At 38.6% G+C, this 24,203-nt stretch overlaps 1 protein-coding gene across 4 annotated transcripts in view; it reads left to right on the plus strand.

Moving 5' to 3' along the window:
- Positions 1 to 24,203, plus strand: part of il1rapl1a (interleukin 1 receptor accessory protein-like 1a) — a 234,232-nt gene that overhangs the window by 174,723 nt on the left and 35,306 nt on the right. For all 4 annotated transcript variants that reach the window (XM_066641201.1, XM_066641202.1, XM_066641203.1 and 1 more), the window contains one exon: positions 910 to 984. In XM_066641201.1, coding sequence (XP_066497298.1) covers positions 910 to 984 — 75 coding nt within the window. The remainder of the gene's footprint in view (positions 1 to 909; positions 985 to 24,203) is intronic.

Consider the following 24,203-nt stretch of genomic DNA (forward strand, 5'->3'; position numbering starts at 1 on the left):
CTCATACAAAGATACCTTTAATCCACTCTGCTTCCTTCTCAATTTATTACTTTCTATCATCCATATACACACAAAGTCCCTATATTACCCTCCTAGATTACAGCATACACACACACAAAAGAAGTAGAGACTTGTATTAACAAGGGTAATCATGTGCTTGAATGAGTCCTCTGTACAAACATGGCTAAAGCAAGCTAGAGAGACAGAGATTGAACGTCAGAGGAAAGAACAAAGAGAGAGGGAGAGATACAATAAGACAGAAGAGACAGTGGCAAGGTTTCCATTTAAACATTTGGCTAATTTTAAGCAATCTTTGAAAAGAGAATGCAAACTAATCCGAACTAATCCACCAACTGCTGTTTTGTGCAAATTCCTCAAGATCACATGACATGCTGTAAGGGATTTGAACCATCACTGGCTCTTGGTAGAGCAGTCTGGATGCTTGATAAATGTGAAGCTTCACGTTTATGATTTATCTATAAAACAGCAGTTCCACTTCATCCAAGTGTATAAACTACTGTTGCAATGTTTAGCGTAGAATTAGCTTTAAAGAGGTGGACAGAGGACAGAGAAAGAGGGATATACAGAGAGAGTGAATGAAAACAAGAAGAACTAAGAAAGAGATCAGCTAAAGGAATGACCTGCAATTTTCAGCCTGCCTACACAGGAAGGAAAGATTCTGAAAGGTTGAATAGTATGTGTGTGCGCAAGCATGTGTGAGTGTGTGTGTGTAATTGTGTGAATTTGAGAGAGAGAGGGAAATGACTAAATTTGTTTGGCACTTTGTGCATTTGTGCTTTTTTCTCATTTGGGCAGTTTTCTACTGAATCTAGGCATACAAAAAAACAGCGATTTGATGCTGCTAAATCTAACTCTGCGTGTGTGTGTGTGTGTGTGTGTGTCTTACAGCTCCTTTGACTGAAGAACCTCCAAAGATCATTTTCCCTTCTGAAAACAAGCTCCTCACCTTGGACCTGCAGATAGGTAAGAGTGACCAGAGACCGGACATATGTGCTTCAGAGCAGTGTGGCAGCAGGTTTTAATGCCAGTGTAGTTCACCTGATTAATCTGTTTAATCAGTTGGTGTAACCCTGTGTTTCAATTCTGGTTTTAACTTGCTCTCGCCTACTTCTTCTCAGGGGATTCCCTGACGCCATTTTAAGGGCCATTCCATTTCTGCATTACATGAAGTGAAGTGTGTTAGGTCTGCCCTTGGAGTAATGAGGGAACAAGTCAAAACTGATGTACACTTCAGAAGCGCAACTTGCCTAGAATGCATTGCAGCATGACACAATTAATATAGTAACAGTGAAAACATTGGACAAGGTAATTTGTAAGTATAAGCCAAAACTGAACAATCTTCCCAATGTTTAGAATGTACAAAAACATGTAATAAATTTTTACCAAATATATATTTTACATGGTCACTGGCTCAATTATGGCATTAGCAAGTATAGTGTGGGCCGGCTATGGAGCAAATGTCATGAACCGGCTTGACTTGGGTCATGTTGCCTGTTGTGTGGGCCAAATGGCAATATCTGCTGCATAAAAAAGTGGACCTGTGGTTGAGTTTAGGCAGCCAGACTCACCCTGAGTCAACGCCATCATTGCAGGCCAAATATGAGCCATAAGAGAACTGGGCAACAAATGTTGAAAAAACGTAATACTTCACCTCTTGTGATTTCATTGAAATCTTAAATGTTTTGTCAGTTTGAGACTGTAGACCATCCGCAGAAAATGTAATGTGCAAATCACAAAATCAATTAATTCGGTTTCATGTATGTGTTTGTTTTGGATGGAGAGTGTGTTCTGACTGACAAACACACTCCTCCTTGCCCCCTTCTCCACTTGCACTGCGAGTGGTCAGTGGAAGTGAGAGAGGAAAAGTGGAAATTGGAATTGAAATGCAGCTCAGGTCTTCAAACATTTGATCTTATAAAATTCTGTTTCCTAAATTATGGTAATTTGGATGAGAGGATCATAGTGATAACAGGATAGTTTTCTCAGTTGAGATTTTTGAGCTGCTCTGATCATTTTTAGCTTAAATTTATTTGCTGCTATTGATCTTGCATACGTGTCATTTGTTTTCATATAATAAACTGTTAAACATGAAGTGTACATTCAAATTTAGTGTTTAGGCTAAGCTAGCAATGTATTGTATTAGTAGTAGCAGTAACTTAGCACAATAACAACATCATACACTACATAGGTTTGATTCAGGGAAAATGTCCACTGACACATGTATAGAGGACAAAGGCTCAGCTGAATGAGTGGAATGGATAGCTGTAAGCTCCTCTTGCCCCACTTATTAGTTCTAGAGACTTAAATTAGCTCATCCCGTATGTTGAAACAGCATTATACACCAAAACACAGGTTCTCTTAACATAACAAGAGGTATAACATCACTGTGTTTTCATGTATTCGAGTGTGGTTATAGATTCAGTTTCCTGAAGGTTTCAGGGTCTTGGAAAACAGAAACCCACATTTGATCGATAAACTTAAGTTTGTAAATTGGTTCACAGAAAAGTTCACAATTTCTGTCAGAAAGAAACCAAATCATTTTTACCAATAGAATTCAACATCAAACCTGTCTCCATATGTGCTAGTATATAATAGTACATTTAGGATTTAGATATTCTTTAGCACATAAATTCCACTCATGTATACTTGTATATATCAATAACAACTACCGTGTTTCCCCGATAGTAAGACACCCCCGATTGTAAGACGCAGTGTGGGTTTTAGGGGGGTCGGCTAATGTAAGACGTACCCCGAAAGTAAGACATAGTAAACTGTACGTTGGAAAAATATAAGCCATAGTACCGGTACCTTTTGCTGCATTAACTGCGGGATGCGGACGGATCTGGAGCGGAATGAGCGGAGGGATGTGGAGGCCGCGGGAGCAGCAGTAATGTTGTCCGTGGTCCAACACGCAGCCTCAGTGCCCTCACGTGCAGCCGCTGGTGGCCGCTCTGATTGGCATGGCCATGGTTGTCATGGAATAAATCTGTTTTATCTTCCAGTATAACATATTCAAACTGTTCGTTCTTACCGTTTTTCATTGTTTTACATGTTATACATGGAAATACCGTCATGATACGGTTGTAACAAGACATTCTTGGCACTTGCTTTTATAAAACTGTTTTATGGTGAATACCATACTGTTCAGGTTGTTAATAAATGTTAATTTTATGGTTAAAACAAAAATCGACATTTTTTACCAATATAAGACATACCCCGAAAGTAAGACATAGTGGGACTTTCGGGGGTAAAAAGAATGTAAGACACTGTCTTACTTTCGGGGAAACACGGTAAAACACACAATTGATGTAGCTATAACAGGCCATATTTCATTGGACAGTGTATTGAAAAAGTCAGCACCCAGCAGACTAAAAGCAACAGCAAACTAGAAACCACATATCCTGTGGTGTTATGCAACAACAACAATGAGAAAACAAACTCACAAAACCCCAAAGGGCAATTTAACAATAGAAAGTGTGTGTGAGGTATATGAGTGCGTGTCTATGTGAAAGTGCTTCATCTGGGTTCTCCATTTTTGTCTTCATGCTGCTCTTTCAGTGCAGTGCAGATGATTTCCTCAGCTGGGGATGTCACTTTAATCTTTTCCCAGCCATGTTCTCTTGCTTTTGACTCCAGCCTTTGTACATGTGCTGAAATTTTTATGTTCTCGTCCAGAGTGAGGAATCTTTCTCTTAGTTACTTTCTAAAATGCTGAAAGGTTTTGTATGGATGTCAAGGGCATTTGGAATTGTACAGGAATACAAATCCCATTTCTAGAAAAGTTGAAAAGCTGTGCAAAACTTATATAAATATATAATGCAATGATGGGCATATTATTTAAACCTTATACTTAATTGAAAATAGTATAAAGAAAATGTTTCAAATGATGGAACAGAGCAACACATACAAAATAAGTTAACATATTATTATTATTAAGTTAGGTTAACTGGCAAGAGGTAATTGATATGATAGTGTCTAAAAAGAGGATCTCAGAAAGCCAGAGTCTTTTCAGAATAAAGATATTTAGGGGTTCAACATTCTGTGACCAACTGAGAGCAAATGTTGTAACAATCCAATAGTCATGTGTCTAAACATAAAATCACAAAGATCCTTGGATTTTTTCTGGAAATGGGGTTTGTTATTCATCCTGCATTCATGTGATATTCATGGATAAGTTTTATATCAACCCCAATGAAAACTAACACTGAATTACTGAAAGTAATACGGAAGTACATTCTGGTGAAGACCTGATTAATTTCACTCATATATTTAACAACAACGTGCACTTCTGTTTAGGGCTTAAATTGAACCCAGTTCATGCTCAACAGAGTAGGTCCCCACATGGATGCATGTTGAAAACTAATATATATATGTATATATATATATATATTAGAGGCAATTGCTCTAAGACTGCAAGGGAAGCTCAGCTTCCCCTAAAATGTCAAAAAATAAGTGATCAAATATATACTGTTGTGTGTACATGTCATTGGATAAAGGCTTGGCTTTGTCCTGCCCATCGGATGCTCAGCGTCTTCGGGGGTCTATGGGGCAGTGGGCTGGCCTCGGCTGGCCCGGACGCTCAGCTTCTGCATGATGATTGGATGATCTGTCTGAGGCTGAATCCCTTTTTGATTGACACCAAAATGAGCGAATCAGCGATCCTTTGGTGTAAAGATCCGTGGGAGCTAGGGCTGCAACTAATGATTATTTTGATAAACGATTAATCTGTCGATTATTTTTTCGATTAATCGATTATTAATCTGATAAAAAGGAAGACAAGCCAAATTTGGTTTCCTGTCTGTTACTAGCGTATTCAGGATACCATCAGTGAGAAAAGCTGCTTGCTGCGGTGTACAGATCTTCTTCAAAACATAGTCAGCTCTCTCTGAGGTGAGAGAGAAAGTGTAGATATGAACATACACCTTTAAGTTAATAACTACTGATCTAAAATGCAGACAACAATGCAGGCAAATTGAAATTACATAAATGGATATTGGGTGAAGCTGCCATGGGCTGAGAATGAAAGGGAAATTCAACTAACACATGATCAAATATGGTTAAGATATTTAAGATTTTAGAGAACTAATGTTGTAATTGTATAAGGAACACACAACCTACCATTATTAAAAATTAGTGTTTACATGAAGAATTAACCCAACCGTTACATTAATTTTATATTTATCAATATTTAACACAGTGTATGTAATGTAATATATACTTGGCTGTGATACTCAAACACTAACACACACTGCCAGTCAGAAAAGACCTTGAAAAAGGCTTTACATATATTATTTTAAAAAAATGTTTGGAATGATTTTTTTTTTAACTCTGAATGTAACTGCCGCCACATTTAAGGTGGAACGGATAACTCGCTAAATACAAGAGTGATACAAATTTACTAAAAATGAGACATCTTGTTTAAGTACTCTAGCAGGCTCTAGTGACATTGAGTGAGAGAAAAACTAACGTCGCTAACGTTAGCTTGACTAAAACTACGGCTTGTTTTGGAACTGCTGGTCGAGATGACACATTTAAGGTGGAAGAGAAAACTCGGGGGATGCTAAGGCTTGTTCGCTAAACGCGAGTGTAATATCAATGTACTAAGAAAAACAAATGTTTAACTACTCTAGCAGGCTCTAGTACCATTGAGTGAGAGAAAAAGTAGAATTAACTTACTATACTTAATCTCTTTCACACATAGCTCCAACAGGCTTCCTTTTCAGATGCTCATGCAGTGATGTGCTGCTGTGCCATGCGAGATCAGCTGTGCCCATTGTGCACCTAACGCTGTTCCTTGAAGGCGTTAATATAAAGTGCTCCCATACTTTTGATGACTTGGGTCGTACATTTTTCTCTCTGCTTGTGCTAACATTATCCTTTGCTCTGACCACCTCCGCCATTTTTCAAACCCTTCTTCCAGAGTTCGTCACGTGTAGCAACTGTACCTATGTGTATAATAACTTAGACCCAACTAATCGATTTTTAAATTAGTTGCCAACTATTTTAACAATCGATTAGTTGTTGCAGCCCTAGTGGGAGCATTGCATTTTCATTCTGTTCTGAGTTGAACAGGAGATTTTCTTAATCCTTTTAGCTGCATTTTCTTTGTTAAAAAAGTAAAAAATTTTTAGAAGCATTGTTTGTCTGTGTGAATGAGGTGTTACCCTCACCAACTGAAATCCTAGATGTTCATATAATAAATAAAAATCTCAATGCCAACAATAGATGCTTCATATGAGGCCCAAATATTCAACCACTCTAGTCTGTATAGAACAGCAGTGTGTGTGTGTTGGATGGGGGCTCGTCTGTTGGCTTGGCTGGGGGTCAGCATTTGTGTGTGTGTTGGTCACAGAAGCAGATTGGAGCATATTCAGCAGACTCTGGCCATATTGTGGCTTGAGAGTGAAGGGAGAAAACAGGACAGTGCCTGGGTCAAAGCAGAGCAGCACACACATGATGATATAACACGCAGAGTCTGAGAACGAGAGAGAGCCTGTGTGTGCTCGCTACCCCATGTGGCCAGTGATACATTTCAGATTTTGTACAAGTGAAAACTTTTGTTATAAGAAAGAATAACGTTTATATAGGTGCAGTATTACAGGTCTACAGTGGCACTGACATGTAGAAAAGTCTTCACAAATAGTGAAGACAGATGGTGTGATGTTTTGTGTATTGTATTTTTCTGTTTCTAACTGTACATTTTCTCACTTGCACTTTATTCTTTTTTCCCCTCTTCTGTCCTTTTCTATTCTTCAATCCCTTTTCTCACTTTTTCTAACCCCTTTTCACTCCTTTCAGCTTTTTTCATCTCTATCTCACTCTTTTTCCTGTTGTTCTTCTATTTTTTCTAGCACGCTCTCCCCATCTCTTCCTCTCTTATTATACCCTCCCGTTTTCTTCTCTCCCTTCCTTTTACTATTTCTCACTAACTCACTATTTCATCTCTGCCCTCCACTTGTCTCCTTTTCTTTTTCACATTTTTACTCTCATACATGCACACAAAAAAAAACACATACATACACACTCTGTACCTGTCTGAGATAAGAATAGTTGCAAGCTATGGCTGACATCTAATTACTTAGAGGAACGAATTAAAACGAAGAACAGATAGACACGGAGAGAAAGACATCAGAGAAAAAAAAAGAAAGCAGGAGAGAATGTGAGAATAAATGAGGCAGCCGTGTGGTACAGTAGGGCATTGAAAGCTGTGTGAATGCATGAGAGTTGTGTAATGCTGATAAAATCAGGTTAAATATAAAAGCACCTGGGTCCATTTAATGCTGCAGTTAAACATTTAACATTTATTGATGTAAGGCTAATAGATTGCCATTATGTAATAAAAGCTCTGTGTTAAGAAATGAAAAATGAGCCTTGGACATAAGTGTGTGTTTTTCTCTCTCTCCTGATTGCCAGGGGGAACAGATGATGAGATGAAAGGGTGGAATGATGGGGGGATGAGTGATGGAAAAAGAGATGGAGAGAATGAGCTTTGGCTGAACCCATCATAGCATTATTAGTGGCAGCCAGCGAGAGAGACACACACACAAGTGGCTTGTGAAATGTCCTGGAAACCAATATTTGGATTTCTACATATGGTTTATTTTTGGAAAAAATTGTGTTGTGTTTTGCAAATGAAATATCAAAGGCAGTTCATATGAGCACATGCAGATTATTCCCTTATGTTAGTAACAGTAACCAGCATATTAGCAACAATTCTGCCCCAGTGCCCCTATTTTCACTTTAATATGATTTTTTTTTTTTTTTTCATTTGAAACCGCAGGTAAATGTAGTAAATAGTGTTGCACCGATACTGTATTGTTATCGGCACCAATACCATAGGTGTGTTGGAAATGGCCCACTACTCATTATTCCCTACACGTAGTACACAGGACACTTATTGGGACACATCCCATGAAGCAGATACTGATGCACATGCGTGCCACTAGATGCAGCTCGAATTTAAAGTTGAAGCAAATTATAAACAGAATTGGCCTTTCACACTAAACTCTTTGTCTATTTTTACAGCGACTGAAAAATGTCTCACACAGTACACGACTGGGGATAACACTACATGACCCCAAACTCCCCAACCAAACACAGTTTCCTTGGAGACACACAATATGGCCATAAAACTTTCTGCAATTATTGTTTGCTCTGCTGTTTGTGTAGTTCCATTAAGAAAAAAAAAATAATAATAAAAAAACCACATAAAATGTATTTGGGTCATGGATGGGAAAACATAGTCAGTGTGGTCTGTACACAATGCAATGGGAGCTGGAGATTAGTAGAATAACACATAGTTAACCCTAACCCGGCTACGTTCCACCTTAAATGGTTCAGAAACAGTGCTAGCTGTAGTGAGTGCCACAGTGTTGCATCATTTAGGGTGGAATGGAAAATTAGAATACAGTTGGTATAAAGGCTGTAACAGCGTGTTGTTGGCACACCATGTTCTCCTACAGGTAATACTGCTCATTTGGGGACATGTTAAGGCCTGACTCGTCACTAAGTCTGTAGTGGACATAAGACAGTATTTCTATTAGCATCTTAAATGTGAAAATATTTAATATACTTACCTGTTACTTCTTGTCCCTCCGGTTGGGTTTCTAAAGGAAACGTAGTCCAGCCAACTTCCCTTTTTTATAGCTTCCGAAGGGCCCTCAGTTAACTAAAAGAAGAGGGGTAGGCTGGTCTAATATAGTACCTGTAGAGGAGAAATGAAAAGGATTACAATGAGTAGAAATATACTTACCGGTAAAATGAATTCTGACATAGAGGACATGTCCATGCTTATCTGTTTTGTATAGATTTGATGTACTTATGTATTTGTACAATGTAAAAGATGTTCCACCTAGGGGGGAGAATGGTTTGGCCCAGGCTAAAAGCTATAAATTGGGGTGAGTAGAGTCAGTATGGAGGCCCCAAAGTGGAAGAATATATCTTAATGGTCTTTGTGCAATAGGTCTTGAAACAGCTTGGCAGCTGAAATACTTATTTTTCTGACTGCGGTAATGTCAGGGTCAAAGGTAGACATTGAATAATATAGATAAGTTATTTAGATTGTTTTATGGAAATTTTTATTTAATATTTTTTTTGTACAGTAAATTTTTTGGGGTATTATATATAATAAAAAATGTATGCATTTATGGTGAAAATAATTCCGGAGTTTGGAGTGATCCATGATTGGCGAACCCAGTCTCATACTTCCACTCAGCCTTGCAGCAATGACTACTTTCACACATAACAGTAATATATTGTAGTTTTTCATAGTTTTACCAAATTCTTCCACTGTAGAGCTCTATTGTACGCACCTATGTTTACTTTCTGTGCTTTGTTCTCATTTGCTGTTGAAGGGAATCATTCAGTCTTGAGTTGGTAAAGAGTTTACACTACGAGACTACGTCCAAAGTCGGGTCAAATAAATGTTTGATAAGCTGCAACTGGTCTGCAACATGATTTTGAGGCAAAAGTATTTAAAATCTGCTAAAAGTCGTGTAGTGTAAACATAACTTAAGGCATGCCAAAGAACAATGAATTAATTTGAGCAACCACAAAGAAGCATGCTAACATAGGTCAGCAGCAGTCTTTAGAAAGTGCATTTCGTGCAGTTGTCACAAATATGCTCATGACAGTGTAAAAAGCTGTTAAGTCTGGCTAGACCATGTCATCCTACTTGTACTTTTTACTGCATTGTGGAAATATTTATTTTACATTTATGTGCAGTTAATAAAGTAGTAAATGTTGTTCATTCAAGCTTATTAGCGATACAAATCAGTACTTTATTTTACATATTTTATTTTGTTAAAGTATAGCAATAAATATATCTGGATTTATAGGCATCTGTCTAGTAGTTAAGATAAATAGAGTTGGTATCGGTACTCTGTATCGGCAGATACTCGAACATGAAAGGGAAAAAGTGGTATCGGTGCATCCCTAGTAGTAAATGTGTCTTGGTAGATCAACAGCAGTTATTTTCTCCTCTCGCGCTTGATATGGGAAAGTGTAGTTGATATTAATTCAGCAAGTGCACCAAGTGTTGACTAAGTCTCTGGAGGGACTACAAATTACAGCACTCGGAGTGTTTCTTACTAATGTGCTCATGCAGTGAAACTGGACACTTCAAGTGGTAGAAGAAAAACAGAAGATGTTTCATTCTAGTCTAGTCAAAAAGGAAAAAAAAAAAAAAAAAAAACCTCTTATAAAAAATACCACCTGCAGCTATAGGGTCCTGGGGTTGTGAGTTCACTCTTCACCTTTGATAACTGTCTTTTCCACCATAAGAACTCCGGTTCTTAAACTGGTTCCAAGAATACGTGGGTGGGGGCGTGGGTGGCTCATTGAGATTGCCCTGAATTGCTATACACAGTGCGCAGAGGACAATATAACATGCTGCAAATTGCCCTCTCCACCTCCACTGTGTGATAACTCTGAGGCTCTGAGCTCTTTCTGAAGCTTCTTTAGCCCAACATGCCAACAGACACCATTGCAGTTTGTGTCTTTGGTTCCAGATGTAACCTAAATTTATGTTGGTGGAAACATCAAAAATGGTTGCAAATTAGGATCGCTAACAGGAACCAAACTGGTCCACCTTTTTCAAAAAGGGCTGTAAGGAGATTGGTGTGTTGTCTCATTGTCTGCCTGGGTTTCCAGTGTTCTGGTTTCCTCCCACAGACCAAAAACAGATCTCGCTAGATTGACAGGTTGTGTGAAATTGTACACAGGTGTGGGTGACTACCTTCCTGTCTTGAGTGTGTTCCTGCCTTATGTCCAATGTTTCCAGATTGGCTCTGGATCCACCAAGGCCCCTATTCACGATGAACAGGTTACAGAAGATTAAAAAAAAAACCAAAACATTTTATCCTAGTAAATAAATACATCGTTACGTTGGATTTCCATTTTGTGATGTTATCCAAAATGAAGAAATGTGGCAATTTTTTTTTTTTTTCAATGAATACAGCTAAACATTAAAAAACACCTGTTCAATAAATTTAAAATCAGAAAATGCCTTTGCATGTAATAAAGAAGGCAAATGTGATGATGGAAATTTTGTTACAATTAAGATATAACTATAAGGGTGTTGGGAGTTAGATCCGCAGAAAAACCACAGAAATCCATGGCTAAGTGTCCAACTGGCCACACTTATTCTGGGTTGCAAGGATGGCCATCTCTCATTAATGCAACACAGGCGTCTGTTGGTTGGCATTACAAAAATGACATTTGTGGATTTTTTTGGCCATGTGTGTAATAAACAAAATTAAAACAAACATTCCATGTAAAATACATGGGCAGCAATTGGTCATAACATTTAAAGCAGCATTTTCTTTCAGCTCCATTTACTGTATAGGTGCAGTGTGCATTTGCACTCCATATGTTGCTTTGCATATTTTGTTAGCACCCTGTTCTTCAAAGGTCATCACTTAGCAGGCATCATTTGGTTGGGGGAATCATTGTCAGTGCCATGGATATGTCTGTGGTTGATTAGCATGTGTTGTGCTGACACGAGTGGGTCAGACTAGACATGAAAGTGTATTAAAATTTAATATCACAATTATAGTGACCAAAATTATGTTATCCATACTGTCACTGTAATATTTAAATGCACTGAAAAGTTCAAAAAGTGCTAATAGGCCATTTTAAATCATTTCAGCATGTTGCTCACAAAAAAAATAAATATGTATCTATGTACTTTTTTAAAATAAAGTTTAAAAAGAAATAAATACTAAAAGGATAAAAAAAAAAAATCCTGTTTATCCTGTTTGCTATCACGACTGGACAGAAGGCAGACACTTGCGGTATAACAGTATAAAATAGTTTACTGATAACAATCCACAAGGGATTAAAAAAAACAAGCATGGGTCGAATGCCGGAAACAAACAGTACCTCAGAGATAATCCAACATAGTCGTAAAGCCAGGCAGATGGGTTGAATACCGGAAACAAACAGTACTTTAGAGATAATCCAGAAGAGTAGTCGAAAAGCCAGGCAGAGTTCACGAATCGGAGAGCAAACAAATCCAAGGGGGCAAGACAAGGACAAAAACCGAAAGACAAGCATAAGGTAGGTAACTGGGATTCAGGATAGACGGGTATGTAGAGAACGCTTTGCATTCGGATATGAATCACGGCAATACTCGGCCTAGACTGGTGAGTGAGTGAAGCTTATATAATGAGAGAAACAGGTGTTCATGATCAGAATTCCGGTGAGTGAGAACGGTGTGGTGTCATGTGACTGTCTGATGCATTCTGGGATCTGGAGTTCTGAGAGGCCTGCGTGACCGTCTGGTAGTTCGTCGTTCAAGGGTCCTGAAACTACAGGTTTGAGAAGAGAGACATGAAAAGAGTTATGAATACGATATTGAGCTGGAAGCTCCGACTTATAAGTAACATCGTTGACTTTAGCAGAAACATGGAAAAGTCCAATAAACTTGGATTGGAGCTTCCTCAAACCTGCGCTCAAACCTAATATCCTTCGTTGACAACCATACCCGATCTCCATTTTGGTAGGAGGGAGAAGACCGGCGCTTATCTGCCTGCTCTTTATACCGAGACAGAATCTCCGAAATGTGTTGGTGTGTTTCCTCCCAAACTTCCTCGCTGCGTCGCATCCATTCATCCACGGCTGGTATTTCTGAGATAGCAGCAGTCCAGGGAGCTAACGGAGGTTGATAGCCTAGGACACACTGAAATGGAGTGAGCCCTGTGGTAGAATTTACAAGAGAATTTTGAGCAATTTCGGCCCACATCAGATGCTGAGACCAGTCTTGAGGATACTTGTGACAATACGAGCTTAAGTATTTACCCAGTTCTTGATTCATCCATTCACATTGTCCATTGTTCTGGGGATGATATCCGGAAGTAAGACTAATGTTAGATCCTAAATGTTAAAAAAACGCTTTCCAGACACGTGACGTGAATTGCGGACCTCGGTCTGATAAAATATCCTCTGGAACCCCAAAATTACGGAAAATATGAGTATGTGTGTCGAAAGCAGTGGGTAGTGATGGGAACGGTATAAATTTCACCCCTCTAGAGAACCGGTCAATTACTGTAAGCACAGTGGTAAGTGATAGAAAAATGAAAGCGTGAAGAAAAAAAACAAAAAAAAAAAACAACAATGACCACCTGGCCTGACGAGAATTCATTCTCTTAACAGTCCTAAGATATTCCAAATTCTAATGATCAGTTATCACCAGGAAGGGGTGTAAAGAACCATCCAACCAATGTCTCCATTCTTCCAGGGCTAATTTCACTGCTTAGCAATTCTCCATCTCCAATACCATAGTTGCGCGCAGCAGGAGATAGAACGCAATTGGGTATAACTTAGAAGAATCCCCTTTCCGCTGAGATAACATAGCTCCTATCCCCGTTTCAGAAGTGTCTACCTCGACCACAAAGGGATATTCTGGATCCGGATGTTTGAGAATGGGGGCAGTAGAAAAAGCTCTCTTAAGACGTTCAAAAACAAGTTTCGCTTGAGGAGACCCATATAAACGCTGAGAATTTCCTTTAAGTAAGGCAGTAAGAGGTGCCGCGATGGAACTGAAGTTCCTAATGAATCTTATAGAAATTGGCAAAACCTAAAAAACGTTGAAGTTACTTAATATTGTTCGGGACTGGCCAGTTCACCACAGCTTCCACTTTATGATCGTCCATTATTATACCAGACACACTTATGACATACCATAGAAATGAAAAAGTCTGTTGGTGAAATTCACACTTCTCTCCCTTGACATAGACATTGTTCTCTCTGAGACGTTGAAGTACCTTAACGACATGCGTTATGTGCGTGTTCAAATCAGGGGAATAAATCAATATAAGCCATCACATACTGCCCTAACATATCCAGGAATATGTCATTTATAAAGGACTGGAACACAGACTGGGCATTTGCTAGCCCATAACTCATTACCAGGTATTCATAGTGTCCCTTAGTAGTGCTAAACGCCGTTTTCCATTCATCACCCTCCTTGATTCGGATGAGATTGTAAGCACTATGAAGATCTAGCTTTGTGAAAATGGTAGCACCTCGTAATTGCTCTAATGCTACAGGAATAAGTGGTAGCAGGTATGCAAATTTTTTAGTAATGTCATTAAGAGCATGGTAGTCTATACAGGGCCTTAATCCTCCATCCTTTTTCTTGACAAAAAAAGAACCCAGATGCTACCGGAGACTTAGATGGGCGAATAAACCCTTGTGCTAAAGCTTCCTTAATGTATTCTTCCATAACTCTCTCTTCCTCTAAATTAAGTGGGTAAATACGCGATTTGGGCAAAGAAGCTCCCTCTATAAGTTCTATGGCACAGTCATAAGTTCTATGTGGAGGTAATTTTGTGGCTTTGACCTTACAAAACACTTCTGAGTACTTAGAATATTCTGAGGGAATTTGTAAATGTACAGGTGAATCAGGACTCTCCACAGATGTGGAGTGGATAAAAATTTGATCCAGGGCTAAACAATTGGATTGACAATAGGTGGACCAGGGCATGATCTTACACGGATTCCATGATATAACTGGGTTGTGAGTCTCTAACCAAGGTAATCCTAAAATAATTTGAAAGTCTGATTTAGGGAGCACCAGAAAAGATATCCATTCATGATGTAAACAACTGGTTTGAAGCCGAACTGGAATTGTCTCGAGAGATGGGATCTCCTCCAATTGGAAGACCGTCTAGGGCACGGACCAATAGTCTGCACAAAGGATCCATCTGGATGTTTAACTTGGTGACGATGGACTGACGAAGGAAGTTTCCTTCGGCTCCGGAGTCATTCAATGCTGGAACAACAATAGAATTTCCTTGGCAGTACACAGGTACTAAAAAAGATCTTGAAATTAATCGCGTTGTGGGTACACTCACCGTATTGACGTGTGAAGCTTTCTCCTGATGAGGTGTCGGTTTAATCTGCGGACACCTTAAACAATCACGTCTGAAGTGATTAAAGCCTCTGCAATACAAACACAATCCATTGTGTAGACGTCGTCGACTTTCCTCTTGAGACAGTCTCAAAACATCACACTGCATATGCTCAGTTGAAGGATTAGGACCGGGAACGAAGCTTGAGTGCATCCTTGGCCTCTCGGAACCAGGAACGGAACGACCCTTTAAGGTAAGGTGTCCCTGACCCAAGGTCTTGTGTCTTTTCTTTAAAAGTTGATCAAGACGAATGGATATGGAAAGGAGTTGATCCATAGATATTCCATCATCTCTACAGGCCAATTCAGTAAGTATATCTGAGTTAAGACCGTTCCGGAAAACATTTATGAGCGCTGGTTCATTCCACCCACTTCCTGCAGCAATAGTTCTAAATTTCAAAGCATAAGCGGCTGCTGTGCGAGAGCCCTGCTTAAGGGTTAAAAGGATTTCCCCATTGGATTGACCTTCATTAGCGTGATCAAACACCTCCCAAAACAGTCAAAAACTCGGGATACATTTTATCCATAATATTGTTCCATACCGCAGTGGCCCATTCGAGTGCTTTACCAGTGGGGCGTGATATCAGAAAAGTTATTTTTGGATTTATCATAACTTGGAGGTGTGTTCTCAAAAAATATAGAACACTAACAAAAATCCGCTACATTTGGCTGGATTACCCTCAAAAATTTCAGGCTTACTGACAGGATAATGCGAAGAGACATTAACAGGGACCGAAGGAGGCTCAGGGTTAGGACTGTGAGCAGGAAAGCAAGTTGTAAGGGCTTTAACGCTCTCTAACACCTGCGAAAGTTGTTGTTGCTGAGCAAGAGATTCAATAGCTTGAGTCACACTAGCTAGCGTTTGCTGGTGTTGACCAAGCATTTGGCCTTGACTGCTTAGAGCCATCATTACGGCATCAGAACCCGCTGTCTGCGTGCTTTGGCCGAGTATTCTATCACGACTACACAGAAGGCAGACACTTGCAGTAAACAGTATAAAATAGTTTACTGATAACAATCCACATGGGATTAAAAAAACAAGCATGGGTCGAATGCCGGAAACAAACAGTACCTCAGAGATAATCCAATATAGTCGTAAAGCCAGGCAGATGGGTTGAATACCGGAAACAAACAGTACTTTAGAGATAATCCAAAAGAGTAGTCGAAAAGCCAGGCAGAGTTCACGAACCGGAGAGCAAATAAATCCAAGGGGGCAAGACAAGGACGAAAACCGAAAGACGATCATAAGGTAGGTAACTGGGATTCAGGATAGACAGGTATGTAGAGAACGCTTTGTATTCGGATATGAATCTCTGGTGAGTGAGTGAAGCGTATATAATGAGAGAAACAGGTGTTCATGATCAGAATTCTGGTGAGTGAGAACGGTGTGGTGTCATGTGACTGTCTGATGCATTCTGGGATCTGTAGTTCTGAGAGGCCTGCGTGACATTTGCCTTATGCAAAGCTGGAAACGACATCTTGTGAGATAAACCTAATAATAATGTGTTGAAGTTTTGTTTAAAAAATCAGTAATTATAATTTTATAAACCTCAATGTTGAAGTTTTTGTGGAAATATTTGCAACATAGGTGTCCTTTTTTATGATTTATTTTACATAGCTTCTTGGGCATGAAGGAACAAGCATTTGAACATTAAACCATTTTAGGTGGACCTTAATGTTAATGTTGACAGCAGAATGTTACCAAATATTGTTTAAGGTAAAAATAAGTTCTTCACAGGAGAAAATCACTCAAATATAATTAGCATCATTTATGGTGGAAAGAAGCACTTCACCATTTAATGTGGAATGGGCAGTGAGTTTGTAATTTGGGCTAGAATGCCAGCAACATTTCGTTGGACATTAAAAATTAAACAAAATGAATAAAGCAGACACCTTTATTTATACCTAACTCATAGTTATGCATGTGTTTAAAAGAGAATGAGCTTTAATTAGCCCATTACCTTACTCATTGGTCAAATGTGGCTAGAGAATAGGGATTATGTTCCCCCATTAAACGTAAATAATATGTACCCTTAAGGGGAGCCACCATAGTGACAGATACCCAGATACCTTGTTGGCCCGTCATTTCAATGTAAAAAATTTGTTGCTGCATGGTTTGTGTTGGTTATTCTCTAGTCCTTCATTAGTGGTCACAGTATACTGCCCACTGGATGCCTTTGTCTAGATATTTTTTGTTGATGGATTACACTCTGTCCAGCTGTGGCACGGCTGTGTTTAAAAACTCCAGCATCACAGCTGTGTCTGAGTACAGGCCACCACCACCACATCAACAAAACACTGCAGTACTGAGAATGATCCAGCAAACAACGTGTTCAAGGGTGGTCCTGTGGCTAGCAATGTATAAGAGCAAGTGAACCTATATGGAAAGAGAGTTCATACATTTAACTATGAATGCAGAAATAAGGAGGTGGATGTTATGTTATGGCTGATTGGTTTATATACACTTAGTGTTGCGTATGGCTTTATATTATGGCAGTAAGGTTGCACTGCTGTTAGTGTCACTGTCACACAGCTCCAGGGTCCTTGGACCCTGGGCTCAGTCCTTGGTTCAACTCACTGTCTGAGAGGAGTTTGGTGTTTTCTCCCTGTGTCTGTCTGAGCTTTCTTTTCACAGTCCCAAAATGTGCATTGGCAGGTCAATTTGCTTTGTGAAAATGATAGAGAGAGAGAGAGAGAGAGAGAGAGAGAGAGAGAGAGAGAGAGAGAGAGAGAGAGCTACTGGGCATACACACAAGCCAGTGCACATAAAGTTATGACCCCAAGTCTGTGTAAATTGGAGGATTTCGTCAGGAAGGGCATCGAGTGTAAAAAAGCTGAGCTATGTCAAGTACAGCAAATTAGTTAGTTTATAGATGGATTTCAGCATATATATATATATTATACATTATAATTTTACAATGGATTTTTTTGTTCCAAATGCTGAGCTGAGATAATGGACTGTGAGTGTAGAAGCAAGGAGGTGGCAATAATGTTTTTGTTCAACTGTGTTTACACACACACACACTTGGTCCTGGGGTTCTGGGTTCAAGCCCCACCTCAGGCGACTGTCTGTGAGGAGATTTGGTGTGTTCTCTATTTGTCCATGTTTTATCCAGGTGCTCTGATTTAATCCCACAGCCCAACGTTGTATGTAGATTGGCCATACTAAATTGCCGGTAGATGTGAGTGTGTGGTGCCCTGTCCAGCCTGTGTTTCTGCTTGGCGCACAATAATCAAGGGTAAGTTCCGGACCTACCGCAATCCTGAACTGGATAAACAGTAACAGAGTATGAATGAATGTGTATATACATAAATACGAATATATGTGCACATTTGCAAATACACAGTGTAAATACCCTATATAAATCAAACATTACTTTTCTGCTTTTAGAATGTCACATGCAGCAGCAGTGCCTGTGGGAGAACCTCTTCTTACTGAATCACTGAAACACATAACACACTACAACACAACAGCAACAGCATGTACAAGGAGCCAATCACTCAGACACAAAGGCACACACAACACACAGTACACGTTCCTGCTATGCTGGAGCAGAAATATCACAGAGGGAGGGAAAGACACACACAGGAACGAAAAAAAAGAGAATGTCAGTTGGGGGAGGAGAGACATGAACGAGGTGAAGAACAGAAGAAACTGGGAAAAAAAAAGTAACTTTGCTTCTCGAGTAGGAGCCATTTTCTGTCAGGCATAGATGAGAAATGAGGGAGAGCAGAAATAGACCAAACGAATAAGTGCACATAGAGGAGAGAGGAAGGTCATGGTGTAACTTCTTAATTCTCAGATCACAGTTCAGTTCAAATAAGCCACGCACTTGTTTGAACTCATCAGAATCCAAATTCAATTAAACCAGATTTTACTCTTCCTCATTTCCTTCTGGCTGAAGATCAGAGTGGATTATAGTCTCTCTCTCTCTCTCTCTCTCTCTCTCTCTCTCTCTCTCTCTCTCTCTCTCTCTCTCTCTCACACACACACACACACACATACACACATACACAAAATATGTGTTTTCGAAGGTATTCAAAGTACACTTCTTAATATTAATCACACTCTCCAAAAATAATACAGTTGTTGCTAAGCAACGCCTAGGCCTCCTCAGGCGATGAAGGAATTTCTCTAAATAAACAGTGTTTCCTGTAATATATCTGTCATTATGTTACCAAAAAATGCACTCTGCTCCAACGTACATCTCAGTTTTGATTGCACGGTTCATTGCAGCATCCTGTCAGAATAAGGAGAGAACAAATTCAAATGTGTTAATATATTCCAAACGCCCCCATACTTTTATAATAAAATATACTGCTCAGTATCTTCCTGTTATACACCATTCTTAAATGTTACGATGCACACACTGTATAAAATAAAATCTGAATGTATATATGTATGCCTGAGAGAGATGATACAAAAACCTCAATACTCACACACAAGCACTACCCTGAACTGGATAAGCGGTTACAGATAATGAATGAATGAATATTTTCTTAGTGTTTAGTGTTTCCACATTGCCTTGATTACATTTTCCATTCTTTTCAGTGGATTTGCTTTCAAATTTTAGATTTCAGTTACAAAAGTGGGTTGAACTTCTTGCTTTTAATGTTTCAAGTATCAATAATAATACACTTAGAATCATCAAATCGCATCTGGTTTTCAGTTGTGATCTTGCAAATACAGTGGAACCTCTACTTACGAACCGGGTCATGGAACGGATCAAGTTCGTAAGTAGAGGTTCCACTGTATTTGCAAGATCACAACTGAAAACCAGATGCGATTTGATGATTCTAAGTGATAAGTTCGTTTTTCGAGTCAGTTTTCCCCATTTAAAAAAATGGATAAGCAATTAATGCGTTCCAGCCCACCCCGAAAGTCACCCTTTTTGCCCTGATATACGTTTACAAAACTCTCAAACTAGTAAAAAATATATATACCATTACTAAAAATAAAAAAGAAATACAGTGGTAACAGTAGTAAAAAAGAAATAAAGTTTTAAGTGGTTACATATCGAAGATGTGACGACTGGCGAGTAACGATGTGAGTAACACAGGCACTGGCTGTATGACGGGAGGTGGGGGTGTGTGGAATAACGGAGAGTAGGTGGGTGAATGTGGGGAGACGAAGCATAGATACAGCTTAACTTAGCACGAATTTCAATGTCTGCTATTTATACTAATGATTAATAATTTGCTAATCTTAAACGCTCACTCGAGTCTATAGGCATTCGTAAGTAGAGGTTCCACTGTACTTTATTTACTTATTTATTTATTTTTTATTATTTGTTTCTAAGTTGTAGCTTGAAGCAAAGAAGTAGGCAGGTAATTTTTATGCAAAAATAGTTACATAATGTGAATGTTGCAGTGTGTTTATAGCCTAAAGTAGAGGAATGTGGGAAATGTCCAGGTGATTTTTTTCTTTTAGTTACTTGTATATACAGTGACTATTGCAGTGTGTGCTCTAAAGTGCATGTGAAGCTGTTTAATGCAGAGGGATATGTGACTGGTCTTTATTCATGAGGATTATGGCCTGAGGAAAGAACCTGAGGAGGTAGAGCAGGTACAGCGCCCCATGCCAGGGACTGAATAAGTCAGACCACTATGATATGATATGCACAGTGCCTTGGTTTTTTTGCGACATCAGTATGATACACATATAGTGGGTTTTGAGAGTTCTGCTAAAAATGCTTTATTTCAGCATTACTGAAAATGAAGAGTAGAGTTACTTGATATAATGGAGTACTTGTATTTTTGTGGGGGGAAAATCTTTTTACATTTTTTTTTGTTTTTGTGTTTCTCTTCTCCTGTCATGTTGCCAATAGGGAGAAGTTTTCTGACAGTAGCAGTATATAATAGATAAAATATATAATAGATATAAATTTTGAAGATTTGTAGTTAAGATTAAAACTAAAGTTCAGGCCAATTACATTCATTCATTATCTGTAAGCGCTTTTCCAGTTCAGGGTCGCGGTGGGTCCAGAGCCTTCACAGGGCAACACAGACACACACACACATTCACACCTACGGACACTTTTGAGTCGCCAGTCCACCTACCAACGTGTGTTTTTGAACTGTGGGAGGAAACCGGAGCTCCCGGAGGAAACCCACGCTGACACGGGGAGAAAGGCCAATGTACATTTTCTTGTTAATTTACAGATTGTTTGGCTATGATTTATCTGTATATTGTCAACAGAGTAAAGCTCAATAAACACAGAGAAAAAGAGACAAAGAGAGATAGATAGAGGGAGACTGATTAGTGATAGAGTGATGAGTAAATCCTTTCTGTAGTTTTCATTGGGTGTATGGGAGTTGTTTTCTGTAGTGTGTTTGTGTGTTGTGTCCTGTAAGGCTGTGACTATAATGAAGCGCACGAACACACTCCTGTTAGAGCAGCATGACCTTTGAGGGGTTGGCAGTTTTAAAGCTGACCTTTAAGCGTGTGTGTGTGGTTGTGTGCATGCGCGCATGTAGACCAGCGTAATGTTTACCATAATAGAGGATAATATGGACATTAATTATATTGCTCTTGTGTGTGTGTGTGTGTGTGAAGAGAGAGAGAGAGAGAGGTACACTCTGCTAAAACCAATGCACAAACCCTTGTATACTGTTACTAGAATAAAAGTTCAAAAGCTAGTTCTTGTTGTGGAATGGGGCGTGTTAATGCCTGTGTAATTTTTCATTTGTGTCTTACTTCTCATTTATGACAGCAAAATTAGGGCAACATTGTCTGTTTTCTTGGTGACATATTTTTTTCCCAATATTACAAACCAATTCTGTATGTGTTATTACAACTTGCCTATATAACTAGAGCAGCCTGCATCCTGTCTAGAGTTGAAAATGTCTGGCACATTATGCACAAAATACCGAAAATCCATACATTTGCAACAAGCATCAAATCTGGAACGTCTGGAACATGTATACACAAAACAACTTTCACTTTCATTACATCGAATTTAGCATTATATACTGTTTTAGTCTTTTTTAATCTTTTTTTATCTCATACAATCCCATTTGTCATTAAGTTTTTTTTCCCTTTCTATGTTATGTCAGTGTTGTTATCTGGCAATTGTCTCTTATACCTTCACCTCTTTTTTATCTATTGAACATACACAAGCATTTTTATGCAAGCATCTTATTTGTGTTTTCTACCAAAGATTTGTTTCTCTATTTGACCCTCTCTGAGGCTCGATCTTACATCCCGTTCTCATGTCTCAGAAAAGCTCTGCTTTTTTTTCTTGCACACTATGGATTTTTAACATGCTATTTTTGCTCTGTGTGTTTTTTTCTTGTCCTGTTTTACCTCTTCAGCAGTTGAGCACAACATTGATCATCATTGATTAGCTGGAGGTCTTGCACCGTTAGTTTATACCAAATTCTCTTTCTTTACACTTCTCTAAACTTTTAGACACAGAAACACACACACACACACACACACACACACACACACACACAGACACGCTGTGTTTGAGTAAAACGTACATCTCTGCTTGGTCAGCCATCCAGAAAATTTTGAGTGTTACACATGCTCCAACACACTGCCATTTCTTATTTTTGTGCTCTTGCCTTTATCCCAAAGAATAATCAAATCATATTTATCTCAGAGTCAGCCATCAAACCTTGACATCTGTTCTGTTCGTTTGACTTTTCATCTTTTTAAAGTCGTTTTGAACAGCAGTGTCATAAAGCGAAAGTGTCAGGGGTTTTTTGCTCCAAATATAGAAATATAGGGGTTTTTCAAATTAACTTATAGATGTATAGGAAACAAAATCAGATGTCTAATATAGATCTTCTGAAGGCATTATTTTATTTCAAAATTAAGATACGTTTACACAACTGCAGCTGCAGTTGCTGTTAATTATAACTATGGCATCTTGTAAATTTGATGTATTAGCTCATGTAAATGTGAGATTTCATGTACTTTACGGTGCACTCTTTATAGACACAGCAGACAGCCACCACAGAAAAGCATGATGTGAAATATGCTGTGGATGATGTGAAAGATGCTGTGGATCTACTGCACATAAGTTAAGGATCCCAAGTGCACACCCCCCTAAGCATTAAGGTTGTTGGCTTCTTCGCATATTTTTTGAACTATTTAATGAATTAAAAATCTAAAGAGTGACTATGAAACAATAATAACATGGTGTTCCTGAACATGTGAAATGACAAAATTCTAAAACTTCTAAAAAAATTCTTAACTTATTCTTTACAGTGACATTTTCAGTAAGTTATCTGACACTAACTATTAGACCAACAAGACATCACTGTTTTCCTTTCTATCTCTGGGTTACAAACTATTTTTAATGAACTTTAAGGTATTTACAACCTAATTAATAAAAGTTTTTTAAAATATTCATACATTTTTTATAGGTACAGAATTTTTACATCCAGTTCTTTGTCAGAAGCTTGATACATTTTTTTTACATGTCAGAAGCTTGATACATTTTTTTCCACACATAGCACATTACCATACAATTATTTGGGTTTTACTGGCCACATTTCTCCACCTTCACATATTTAGCTGCTTATCTCTCTACAGAACTGTCTGTACATGCTTCATCCTAATCAGGAAATGGGTGTGAATAGAGCCTATATAGAATTACTGAACACAGGGCATCACACACTCACCCAGTTACTTACACCTGTGGAAAGGTCACACAGCCAGACCACAGCCAGAAGTAGAAAACTGGAGCACATGGAGGAAACCCATGCAGACACAGGGAGAACACAAGAAACCCAGAGATAAGCTTCATAGATTACTCTTGATTTCTTCTTATTTAAATATATTGTGTTACTTAAATTTCACAACTGGCTGTTGATAATTAAATTAAAGGAGATGTCTACAATTGTGGGGAAATGCTGTTCTCTTTGGTTTATTTATATACAGAATATCCACGTCTTTTAAGATACAAGGAACGGTATGATTGAGGGGGAAAAAAATCAATTGTTTGTATGTGGCTTAAGTCTAACTAGTTTTTTATTTATTCACTTTTAGAATTACCACAGAACCTCATTTGTAACTTTGTTTCATTTTTGTAGCACTTTACGTCTGTGTTTTCCTTTCATGCAGTTCACGGTCTCTCAAATTTGGAGATATTTCTACCTCTAGTAATCTTAAACCACAAAAATAAATCAGTATTACCCACCTATGGAGCAGGAATAGAGCAATATACTCATATTGGTTCATGTTATTTAACATTTGCAGTTCTTTCCTGTCTAAAATTCCCCAGATATACTTGGGCTTTGTAAACACATTAAAATGGTT

The sequence above is a fragment of the Hoplias malabaricus genome, chromosome 12 (assembly GCF_029633855.1).
Source record: "Hoplias malabaricus isolate fHopMal1 chromosome 12, fHopMal1.hap1, whole genome shotgun sequence".
In the NCBI taxonomy this organism is placed as follows: Eukaryota; Metazoa; Chordata; class Actinopteri; order Characiformes; family Erythrinidae; genus Hoplias; species Hoplias malabaricus.